General features: G+C 40.7%; 1 protein-coding gene across 3 annotated transcripts in view; it reads left to right on the top strand.

Moving 5' to 3' along the window:
• Nucleotides 1–12,327, top strand: part of ARNT2 (aryl hydrocarbon receptor nuclear translocator 2) — a 137,139-nt gene that overhangs the window by 66,847 nt on the left and 57,965 nt on the right. For all 3 annotated transcript variants that reach the window (XM_074966447.1, XM_074966448.1, XM_074966449.1), the window contains one exon: nt 9,554–9,656. In XM_074966447.1, the coding sequence (XP_074822548.1) occupies nt 9,554–9,656 (103 nt within the window). The remainder of the gene's footprint in view (nt 1–9,553; nt 9,657–12,327) is intronic.

Here is a 12,327-nt window from a genome sequence, read left to right as displayed (position 1 = left end):
AGACCTTTTGGCCTTATGAGCTTTGTAAGAAGTTAAATGAGGAAAACATCTGCAATATGGGCTGTTTTACTTCACTTAAAAAAATCCTTACAGTTCCCTTACCACAGCTCAGCTCTTCCTCTTGCCAATAGAAGAAAGAAAAATTTACAAAAACCGCTACATTTCAGTCATATTACTTTTTATTTTTTTTGCTTTTAATTGGTGTTGATATGAATCCACACTTCATTCTGTTGTAAGAATGTCATAGCATGACATTAATTCTTATACAACATCTGTCACAGTTAAATGCGGTAAACATTAACAGCCATACAGAGCTTAAAATAATTCCACTGAGGACTGAGCCAGTGAAGAAAACCAGCTTTTGCTGGCTTGCATTTACATTGTCCATCATGTAGTGATAGATAGTTGAGGAATTTTTCAATTAGTACAGCGGAAAAATGTGCAGTATAGAACAGTGGTTTTCAAACTTTTTTCTCTGGCGACCCAGTTAAAGAAAATTGTTGATGCCCATGACCCAACGGAGCTGAGGCAGAGGGATTTGGGGTGTGGGAGGGGCTCAGGGCTGGGGCAGAGGGTTGGGATGCAGGAGTGAGGGCTTGGGGTGGGGCCGGGAATGAGGGATTCAGAGTGTGGGAGGGGGCTCAGGGCTGGGGCAGGGGGTTGGGGTGCAGGAGGGAGTCAGGGCTCTGGGGTGGGGCCGGGGATGAGGGGTTTGGGGTGCAGGAAGGGGCTCTGGGTTTGAGGGGGGGCTCGGGGCTGGGGCAGAGGGTTGGGGCGCAGGCTTACCTCTGGCAGCTCCAGATCAGTGGCGCAGCTGGGGTGCAGAGGCAGCTCTTCCATGGGGCCCCCCAGGAGCCAGACCTGCTGCTGGCGGCTTCTGGGACATAGTGCAGTGTTGGAGCAGGTAGGGACTAGCCTGCCTTAGCCGGGCAGCACCAATGACGGGACTTTTAACGGCCCGGTCGGTGGTGCTGACCAGAGCCGCTGTGACCCAGTGCCTTACATTCCACGACCCAGTGCTGGGTCACGACCCACAGTTTGAAAACCACTGGTATAGAGTATATGCTCATTCTAAATAGCATATTTAATAGCGTGGATGTTTGATAAGGTGAGATTTCTTTTCACTTATTTGGAGCTAACAGGTTATAGTTGCTCCACTCATTCATTAAGATACCATCTCTATAGTTGTGAAGAAAAATAAATCAACAGTACAGCCTGTATTCTTTATGTATCAAGTAATGAGCATGTGTATTTCTTACTTGTGCTATTTGTGTACAGAGATGGCTATAATTCATCAGGACTCTTTGTAAATCATAATGTGTTAGGCTATTGGGAACTATTATCTGCAGTCATAGAAACTCACTGTGTAATGAGATCTTATGATTTTGTAATGTACTGTGTGCTGTTACTGCTGTCTGCTGGACAGAACTCGAACCGTTAAGCTGTTTCATAGGCCCTATACTGCTCACAGCTGAAGAAGTGTCTCACTTATGTAGTAGGAACCTCTGATTTTGAAGCAGAAGGATATGAGCTCTCTCTGTGCTGCCCCCATGTGGTTCTGAGTTGCCATGGCTTGCAGTACTTTGACAATTGTGCAGTCATACGTGGTCACGGATTTGTTACAATCTGAAGAAAGTTGATTCATTTTGCATTTGTATTTATTGGGATGAGCATTTTTATATTATACACACAATGCTATGGTCCTTGCATCTAACACTTTTCACTAGCTATAATTTTTCATCTTCTTTTTTCATTTGTGTGCTCATTTAATTCTCGGGAAAATGAGAAACTAATAGCATTGGCAGGAGTCAGGCATTACGCCAGTCAAGTTCTACCCTCCTTCCCCCTCTGCCAGTACACTTCAGGGCTGACCCGAATCAACCCATCCCTCTCTCACCTCACCACCTTCACTGTTCAATTTTGAGTCTTTTCTGAAGCAGGGATTGTATTCATGCTGGTTATGGTGGCCAAATGCAAGCATGGGATGAGGCTGTCCCATCAAACTCATTTTACTCATAATCTAAACTAGAATTTGAACCGGCACCTATTGTACTACCCAGAACCTCTTTTTTTCTCTGAATTTAAAATGTGAATGTTTCCTAGAAATAATAATACAAAATAAATATTTAAATAGGCAAAAGCCATCAAGCCCATCTGTTCTGCATGATATATCAATTACGTGAGGCACAGAATACTAGCAGCTCTACATCATGTGCATGGTATGTCTGAATCAATGGAAAGTGGATATTTCAAAGAATGCCACTCTCATCTTGCAGAAGTTGTGTGTGGCAGAGGTTTGCAGTGAGGAAGTCAAGCATAAAAGGTTAGCGCCCGCTCTCTATCTCTTCAGCTTGTCATATTACAGTGTGTGTTGAATGTGTTTTTCATGCCCCTCCCTCCCCCCGGCCCATGTATTTTAAACATAATCAAGAATTCATGTAGTTTTGTCAGAGATTAAAGAGAGAAAAGGGGACACCAGCTCAAGAGGGAGCATAAAGGGGTAGTGGTATAATGAAAAGAAGATTAACAAGGTTCTGCCTGAGAGATCTGTGCCATGACATTGGTATTTGTGTACAATACAGACAATTGTGTGGCTATGTAAAACTTGGGCTAGTCTAAAACTCACCCCAATGTTTGAATGCGTAGCCTGGAGTAAAAATGCTGTTGCTCTTCTTAATTGTACAGTGTTATAAGTCTCTCTTCATCTCAGTGAGGACCAGAGATGAACATTTCTCTTGGATTTATTTTATTAGTTTATTATATTTTTAACATTGTAATATAACCCAATGTGTACTGCTGATATTTGATAACTTTCATATTCAGATATTTAAGAGCTTGCTTGCTTGTTGGTCTTCCTAGGGCCCTATCCTGCAATTGACAGCATGCAGGCTCTGTGCTGCATCCACAGCAAACCCTGTTTCAGTCTCTGGAGCTCCTTGTGAGTGCAGCAGTCAGCCTGTGCACTGTCACCTGCAGGATTGGGGCCTTAGAGTGTAAGTAAGGGTAGAGCCTGTGTCCTCCTGCAGGTGTGCAGACAGTACCTAGCACATGGTGAACATTACCTGCCTACAAATATTAAATAACATACTAATTTCAGGAGCACAACTGATGTGAAGGTGACATTTTCTAAAGGACCATCCTGTTTCATGTGCTCATGGCCATGTATATGTTTCAGGGAGGAAGGAGAGTCACAGAGTATCGTGTTTTTCTTCCCACTTAGGTTAGGAATATATTACTCTTAAGCCAATTTGGAAACACCGAGGATCCATGGGGAAGATGTAAATATATCCTGTTGTAGTAACTTAATATAGCTTAAAGCCCTGGCCGAGCTGCCTTAATTGTGTGGTGGTCTTTACGAATGATTTTAAGAGCGTAACATGTAAACCCTCATTTTTTTTTCCTTTTGATTTTTGTATTAATGCAGTAAAATGATGATGATGAGTCAGAATTAGCTTCTTAGTATCTGATGGTTGATTCAGCTATAGCTGAATCAATCAGATTTAGACCATTTGATCTACCCGTTTGAAACATTGTATTTATGCATTTCAGGCCATATGATCCACTGGTGTAAATCATCACAGCTCTGTTGATTTCAATGGAGTTATCCCAATTTACACTAGCTGAGATATGGCCTTTAATATTTAATACCAGTCGGTGAGTGTGGATAGAATGACAATTGAAAAGTAAACTGGCGATGAAATACGTCAATGAAGAAATAAACTTAACTGGTGTATATCAGAAATCCTCAATACAGTTTGGATTAAGTAACCAAAAGTCAAATTAAAATTGCTGAAATCTAAATTCTGATGTCTGTCACATTTCTCCATACTAGCATATAGTCAACTAAAAGAAAATCTTCTGTTCTGATTGCTCGTCAATGCTCCCAAATTCAGCTTTCTGGAACTTAATTGATCACTTATTCAAAATCAAGAATGAGTAACTGTCATGTTACAGGTCTGATCCTGCTCCCCATGGACTTCAGTGGAACAGGAGCAGTTCTTCTATCACGTTGTCTCCATCCAAACCTTTCATGTTCTTTGATTGAGCTACCGTAATAGAGATAACTTTGTAACGTGCACTTCATTTTGTATCGTGCTCTTGAAATTCTCCCAAGAATTTACTTAGGTTGTAAACTCTTTGGATCAGGGAGCATCGTTTGTACAGTGCCTAGCACAGTGGGGACCTGCTCCTTGATTGGGGCCAAGTGTGCTACTGCAATACAAATATAATAATAATTCATTTCTGACCATTGCTGTTTAGCATGGTAGGGTTGCAACTAGTTTTATTTGAAACTACTCTCCATGCACATAATCTGTAAGATTGGCTCTGTTACCTTTTAAAAGTATTAAAATTCTAATGACTCGCATCATTGTAGAATAGTCTTTTGTCCAGTGACCCTTAAATTCAGCGGTCAGCTTATATTTGGAACCACATCAGATAGCATCAGTCACTTGACCATTAGTTTGCTTTCATTGTTAATCATTTCCTCTTGTTTTCCTGCATCCCTATCCTGGTTTGCTCCTTTTTATTATACCACAATAAAGATGTTTTGGGTTTTCATAAGGATTCTTTTGGTGCAGTATTCCTGTGTTCTATTTGTCTTCCCTGAGCAGCATGTGGAGTATTTTCAAGGAGCACAAAGTCGTCTTTTGTTATGTTGGCCAAACCAAACTTTTAATTTTGTCATTTATTTTATCTTTACAGGGGAAAAAAAAGAATATTTAGAAAATAAAGGGGCTGAGATTAATTGTAAAAATGCTAACTTTGTCCTTTAAAAATGAGACTCTGTGGCCTACTATGTGAAGCTTGATATTTGCTGTTAGTGATGATGTCCAAGGGAGTGTAAGATTTACTACCAGATCAGACCATTGTTCTATGAAGTCCAAGATTCTGCCTCTTGCATCAGCCTATCCCTGATGTTTCAGAGTTAGGTAGAAAGCCCCATTATGCACCTTGCCAACTGTACAAACGAAATCTCTCCAGGCTTAGAGAACAGGAGGCCTTTTGTTTCTCAAGAGGGGTATTACACTGCCATGCAGCAGACCCCAGTCTGTAAGTTGGTCATTGTGAAAATAATGTTGTCTGATGGTGATAATTTTATCTTTGGGAAGAAGGGCATTTGGAAGGAAACTGGACTTGAAGGACGCTCTGTAGGGAGGATTCCTGAAGAAGTAAAGCTGTAACTATCTACCCTGCCATACCATTCTTTTTTGTCCTTAAATTACTGCCTGTAGGAAGAGACACTGTAGGAGCGAGGAATCAAACAGAGGAAAAGAGCTTGCTATGGAATTAGAAATTAGGTTTAGCTGTCTAGTGGGAATCTTATCTGTCTCTCAAACAGAAGTTGGTCTAATAAAAGATATTACCTCAACCACCTTGTCTCTCTCTCTAGGGGGAATCAAATTCACCAAAGAAAGAATGGGAAAAAAGTAAGAAAGCATAGGTTGTGTCTGATTATCTGCTTATAAAATTTTGCATGCAATGTTTAAACACAGAGGGCCAAATTTTTGAAAGGTCTGCAGCTATTTCATAAAGATAGGCTTGAGCCAAAATCCCAGCTTGGAAACCCAATGAACATTGAGAAACTCCAGACTTGGGTCTGAACTTTGTGGCGTAAGTCCATCTCAGATATTCTGTTGTGAAAAAAGGATTGGAGTATCAAAATGGAAAATGAGCTGCTACATACACAAATACCCATTTGCACATGCAAGGGTCAGGTTTTTGTCCTTGTATACAGATGCACCTGTGATCATTATGGGAACATTTTTAGAACCTGATTGAAAATTTGTCACAGTATAGGAGCGTCTGTGGCCTGTATCATCACTGTTTTGGATTGGTTACTTGCCATTCTTATTAGTGGTGAGATCTTTGCATGGCTCTTTCTAATTTTACACAGATAATTAATCTTCTGAACCCTGTCCCTCATCATGCTTATTGACTTTGGCAGCATCTAACAGCAATAGCAGCTGACATCAGGAGCCTGGATTGTATTGTGGTTCACCTTTCGGTATTCTGCTCAATTTTTCATTCATTCTTCCTCTGCAAAGCAAACTACAGTATAATTTAAGCTCTGCAGATACTATAATGATGATGAGGCCCAAGTGTCATTCAGAGCAGTGTTGTGGCTGGGAAGTGGGCACTGTGCTTGCTAGATCTGGAGCAGGGGAAGGATTTAGTTTAAAACTAAAATAAACTACACACAAAATAATCAGTTTACTGCCAAAGCTGATCAGTGATTCAGATGATAATGTTGATGTGTTACCTGTTTTGGACCTTTTCTCTTAAGACTGATCTACGGAATATACTAGAAAAAAAGAGAAGATGCACATAATGTGTATAGTATTATATTACAGTAATTTGTATTACTATTCCACAAAATTTTCTTATTAATCAGAATATTGTTGCTGGCATCAGAATCGAATGTGTTTTGCACATGTGTTTCCTGTGGAGAGATTTTAAATCAACGTATATCACCAGCGAAACGGTATTAGTGTAACAGATGCAGAAGCACACAGAGGGATGAATATTTTATGATCTTATGACAGAATTATCATCAGAATATAGATCTTAGCTGCTCATATGGCATGCAGCTGTGATTTATTTGCTCTGTGCTTGATTGTAATTTGGCATACTCCAGGGTCCACCACGTGAGCAGCTGTAGCAAACTGTAGTTCTGGAGATGATAAAGCAGATGTCCGTCTGTGTCACTGATCCTCGAGCCGTGAGCAGATCTTCAGAGTCCTACATGTGACTATGAGAGATTCATACTTCTGATAGGTACTTGCTCCCAGGTGTAGCAACAGTGACTGGTGATCTATCCAAGCTGCCTGATAAGTGTGTGCCAGACGAAGTGGGGAGTGCCGAGCAACTGGATCCAACAATGTAAAAAATGCCAGGACCCTCATTTCTTAACCCAGTGCAGTTAGGAATGGAGCAAGCCACGTAGTCAAGAATGGAGTGGTGAGAGAGAAGGGGATGAGGCTGTAATGTGGCATTGGTACCTGGTGATGTTGTGTTGATGCAGTCCTGTGTCATCACACTGATAAAATATCATGACAGACATTGTGATACAGCATTAGATCAGCATTTTGTGGCTTTCCAGACCTCATTAGGAGTGCAGATAAAGGCTGAAATCCTGTTTTTTATTTCCTCTAGTGCTCTTGAAAAATACATTTTGCTACACACATCATTCTATCTTCCAGCCTCTTTTACAGTCTTAGGTTTACATCAGTGGCAATCTGAGATGCATGTATCTTAATTGGCACCATTAGAAATCAGGACCTCCCTCTTATAATTGTACTAATGGTGTCTGTGTAGTACTGTCAACATATATAGTACACCGGGGGCTCCAAATGCTACATGGTTCATGTTTTTAAAACTAGCCTCTAAACTTGTGTCCACAGATGTTCCTGCACCACTGCTTGTGTGTACAAACACATTGGTATATGCAGGCTGGGTAGGGAGGCATCTGCCCAGTTTACAGTCATGCATACTCTGCAGCTCTAACATCGCTATAATGATGATTATTTTATTTGTATTACAGCAGTCCCTAGAGGACCCAGTCCTGTAGGAGACAGTTCTTGCCCCCAGAGAGTCTATATTCATGAGCACAATGCTGGAAACTAGTTGAAGGGCAGCTGAAAACTTGGCCTTTTATCTGTTTAATTAGTATTAACCCCCCCCCTTCCCCTTTATTTTAATATTATATATTTATTCATAAACTGTAATAATAAACATTGTTCCAACTATGCAAAGGCTAATAAACATTTGAGTGACAATTGAAACAAACTGCTTGAGAGCTGTGTCATAATATCTATTGCTCAAAACAATTTTCTGACTCACTCCCCATGCGTGTCACTGAGGTTACATGGGATGTAAGTCAGGGCGCGATCTGGCCCATTAAATATTATCTGACACATCTTCTGAAGACATTACAAAGTGAAACGCCAATCTTAAAATTGTGACTTTCAGGTAGCATGCTTTGTCAAAGCATTCAGTGCCAAAGGAACACATATGGGCAATTTTAAAGTTAGTAGCTACCTAGTACTGTAGAGGGTGCTTATATATTTTTGGTATGCTGCTTAGTGATAAAAGCAGAAATATTTCTATTACTTTTTTGAAAAACATTTTTATTTCTGGTTTTTACGAAAAGCTTCACTGAAAGCTCATGCTCAAATAAATTGGTTAATCTCTAAGGTGCCACAAGTACTCCTTTTCTTTTTGCAAATACAGACTAACACGGCTGTTACTCTGAAACCTGGAATTTATATTGGCTATTTCAGTTTAAAAATATTCTTTTCCTTGAAAGCAACTTTTCTCCTCCTTTTCGTGTACAGGGAAGTGTTTTGCTATGAAGGCAAAAAAATCCTAAAGTTGCTTAACTTGATTTGTCTGATGAAATGGATGGGAAATTGTTCTCATATTCACATGTTCTCTACAGTATCTAAAATTAATTATCTGCACTCTCATGTATTGTTTTTTCATCTGTGAATCAGTTTGACTCTTGTATAGAGATTTTTTCCCTCTAAACTTTAGTTATTAATTTGGGGGGGGGGGGGGGGGGCCTAGACTTTGGCTTGGAAAACAGGCCAGTGCAGAAAGAATGGAGAAGTGAGAGACTATCCCCACTTATATCCCTCTGCAAGCTACCTGGACTGTGGAGAGCGGTTGAGCCTTGGCCAGTCCCTCTAGCACATTGGCCAGCACAGCTGAGCTGGGGGAGATGGTGTCATAACTTGCTGATAGCACAGACCTGCATCCTGTGACCACCGCAGGAACTGAGAGGGAATTGTGCCTTAGAGGGGTGTCTCCAAATAACAATGCCTCCCAGGAGTACATCTGGGCTAGTGTGGTTTATGTACCACCCCTTGCTCAAGGCTGTGAAGGCACAGTCCAGCCCTTGGTTAGTAAGAATAACATTCCTACAGCACCAAAAACCTTTGATAGTCAAAAGGGAATTCTCTTTGCTACTTAGTTCTGTTTTTAAAATATTCAATTTTAAAGTGTTTTGTAAAGATTTTACTCCCATTCAAGGATGTGCATGTCTTCAATTAATTCCTGTTCCCCATGGGAATAAAATTATTCTGTGAATCTAAGTATCTGACAGTAATTTCAGGGCTTAATTTGTGGGAATAAATTTATTTCCAAACTAAGTCATTGTGTATTTATGGGGAGACTTTTTTATATTCTAGGTTTTCCATTCATTTTAATACCAACCGAGCTGCATCTTATTTTACGCTAACTAGGTTTGTTGCTACACTATACCAAAAAAAAATGTTGATTTTAAAAAAATAGCCTCTCTATTAAAATTATATAGCCTGTATTAGTGAAAGCTACTGTTCTCATTGAAAAAACTTAGAGGGAAGAGGGTCTTGCTTAATGCTATATGAAGCATTTCTTATCCAGATCGCTGGTTCATTTTCACATTGTGTTAATAATTTCCAGAATTTTTTACCTATCGGATGGCCATTTTGGGGCCCATGTAAAATTAATTTGTGTCAGTTCTTAGCAGGCAAAAGGCAAGATCATGAACTGCTCTCCTTGGTTTTTCTAGGGCGAATTTTGGACTTGAAGACCGGAACAGTAAAGAAGGAAGGTCAGCAGTCCTCAATGAGGATGTGCATGGGATCAAGGCGTTCCTTCATTTGCAGAATGAGGTACACAATTCTCTATTCCTTCAATACTCTTTTTCCTTCTCAGACCTCAAGATTTTGGCCCATTTTGTCACCTCGTTTAAAAATCTGAGATGTACTGTCATATGCTGATTAGACATTTCCAGTGTGCTTGCTTTTGTATTTAGTATCAATTTGCAATCTGCAATTCCTGTAATTAACAAGTAAGTCATTAAATCATAGCTGTACTAGTGTGCTGTATTGTACGCTTTTCCAGAGAGCCTCAGACCATCTTAACCACTGGAGAGTAAGCCGTTGTCTCTTAAAATTTGATTATTTAAATCTAAGCTTCTGGAAAGAAGCCTTCAGAAGTAGACTGGAAACTTGGCTCTGTGGGTTCATTTTTTTTTTGTTTTTTTCCCCAACAAACCAGTAATACTAAAAATAGGTTGAAGACGAGCAGGAATTTAGTTATGGAGTTAGCCAGCTATGTGAGAATTAATCAGCGATCAACTAGTTAATTCTAAATACATGAGTAAATGTTAGATCTGGGGGGGCTGAGGAGGTGGGAGTTATTTCACAACTTTCAAACTTCTGGTAAGTTTCTGTGACTGTTCCGAGGTTTGTTTGCCAAATAACACGCAAGAAAGTGATTAACAGGAGCCACCTGCACAAGGGAGCCTGATCCTGAATGTGGCCTCTTGGTGTCCCTGTAAGAGAAATGAATAGTTGTAGTAGCAACATTAAGTAGATATAATGTGGTGAAAGGTCCATCAATGTGACTTTGAGGGGGACAAGCACAGTGTCGCATTTGCTTCCTGGTTCCAATTTGTATGCTGAGAATAAATTATGCAAAAACACAAACAAACCAAAAGGTTTGAAGGTCAAATCAAGCCCAAGACCAGCCTGTTTGATTAATTTGTATGTGCATAATGTTTTGAACACATAAAGTGACACACATCCTAATTAAATATAATTATTAAATCTAATCAATTCAAGTGTGTGAAGCTGCTTGAGAGCCTTCAGTCTGAGGGTGCTTTGGAAGTGTCATAGTAGTGGTGGTATAAATGTAACAGTCGCTTGCTTACTTTAGACAATATTATGGCTGGCCCTACATGGGTCCTATGGAGGGGTGAAGAAACACTACCACCCCTGCTGATCTACAGAGGCGGCAGCTCTAATTTGGCTACTCGCATAGAGAAGCACAACAGGGAGACTCTAGCTGTGGTGGTAGCATTGTCCAAACAAGGGGCAAATGTCAGCATGGCAGCAGAGTGATAGGACAGGAGGCTGCTCAGCAAGGAGGAAGAGCAGGTTCCAGCATTCCTTTCAGTATAGCAAAACCCCTGCCTGTTTCCTTTAAGGCACTGTCATACCAGCTTCTCCCAGTGCTCCACAATGCTCCAAGCTGCAACTTAGCCCCCTGGTTATAGGGCTAAGCAACAGGAATTACATTTGTGCTTTGGAATCATGAAACCAGTATCATACCCACATCCTCTCATGTACTCCAAGAATATTTTCTTCTATTATTAATTTGTAGCTACATAAAATTCATTAATTCAGGCAAATATTGACTCAGTAAGAGTATTCAGTCTGCTGTTCGTCATTTAGGATGCACCTCTTTATCCTCTGGCCCATGTTTACCGATCATGTGATGAGGTCTTTGACCAGACAGGAGCCAGACGTAATATCTAGTTTACAATTGTTCCCCAGCTTTTCGAAACAGCCATCCAAATCACAGTTACTTATAAGGCCCTGATCCTGCAAACACTAATGTGCGTGAGTAACCTTACACGCGTGTGTAGTCCCATTGTGTGTCTAATTCTAAACTTTTTTTTTTTTTTACTATTTCTTTCTCTTCCTACTTCCCTGGCAGTGACTAGTAAAAAAATCTTAGTGGGGAGGGAGTCTTCGTACCTGAACCCCAATACATCCTCAAATATTGTGAATTATTTGAGGTTGCCATGTTTGCTGCATGATTTCTTCTTTCTTTGCCATATAGTTCCTCCTCTTTGATGAAAATAAACTCAGTTTTGTCTTTTCAAACCATTTATTTGGCTTCAAAGGGATAGTTGCATATGGATGCGCAATTAAAATGCAGTTAGACACACAATTGGAAATACAAATAAATATACTCTGGTATGCAGATCAAAGTTGTAAACAGAAAGTTACTTGGTATCATTAATAGCTGTTAGCCAGGTATTAGGTAGTCAAAGCTGACTTCAGTACAAGTCAGCTGGAACTAGATATGGTCAGGAGTTTTCCAACAAAATGTTTTTTTATTGGAAAATTCCAGTTCATCAATACCAAAGCTTTCTGTAGGAATGTTCTAGTTTTGATAAAACTTCTGTCAAGTTTCTCAAGTCCAGGATGGAATGTTAGGGGGAGAGGGAGAGGCAGAGGGCGCCAGCCACAGACCAGAATAGTTACTATCCCAGTAGTTAGGACACTCCTCTGGGATGTGGGAGACCAAGGTTCTAAACTAGGGATCGGCAACCTTTGGCTTGCCGCCTGCCAGGGAAATCGACTAGCAGGCCGGGATGGTTTGTTTACCTGCAGCGTCCACATCCCACAGCCCGTGCCACTTCCCGCAGCCCCATTGGCCTGGAACGGTGAACTGCAGCCAGTGGGAGCTGCGATCGGCCGAACCTGTGGACGCTGCAGGTAAACAAACCGTCCCGGCCCACCAGCAGATTTCCCTAATGGGCCGCATGCC

This window comes from Natator depressus, chromosome 10 (assembly GCF_965152275.1).
Source record: "Natator depressus isolate rNatDep1 chromosome 10, rNatDep2.hap1, whole genome shotgun sequence".
Taxonomy (NCBI): Eukaryota; Metazoa; Chordata; order Testudines; family Cheloniidae; genus Natator; species Natator depressus.
The sequence above is the reverse complement of the archived record's forward strand: the minus strand, read 5'-3'. Positions and strand labels throughout refer to the sequence as shown.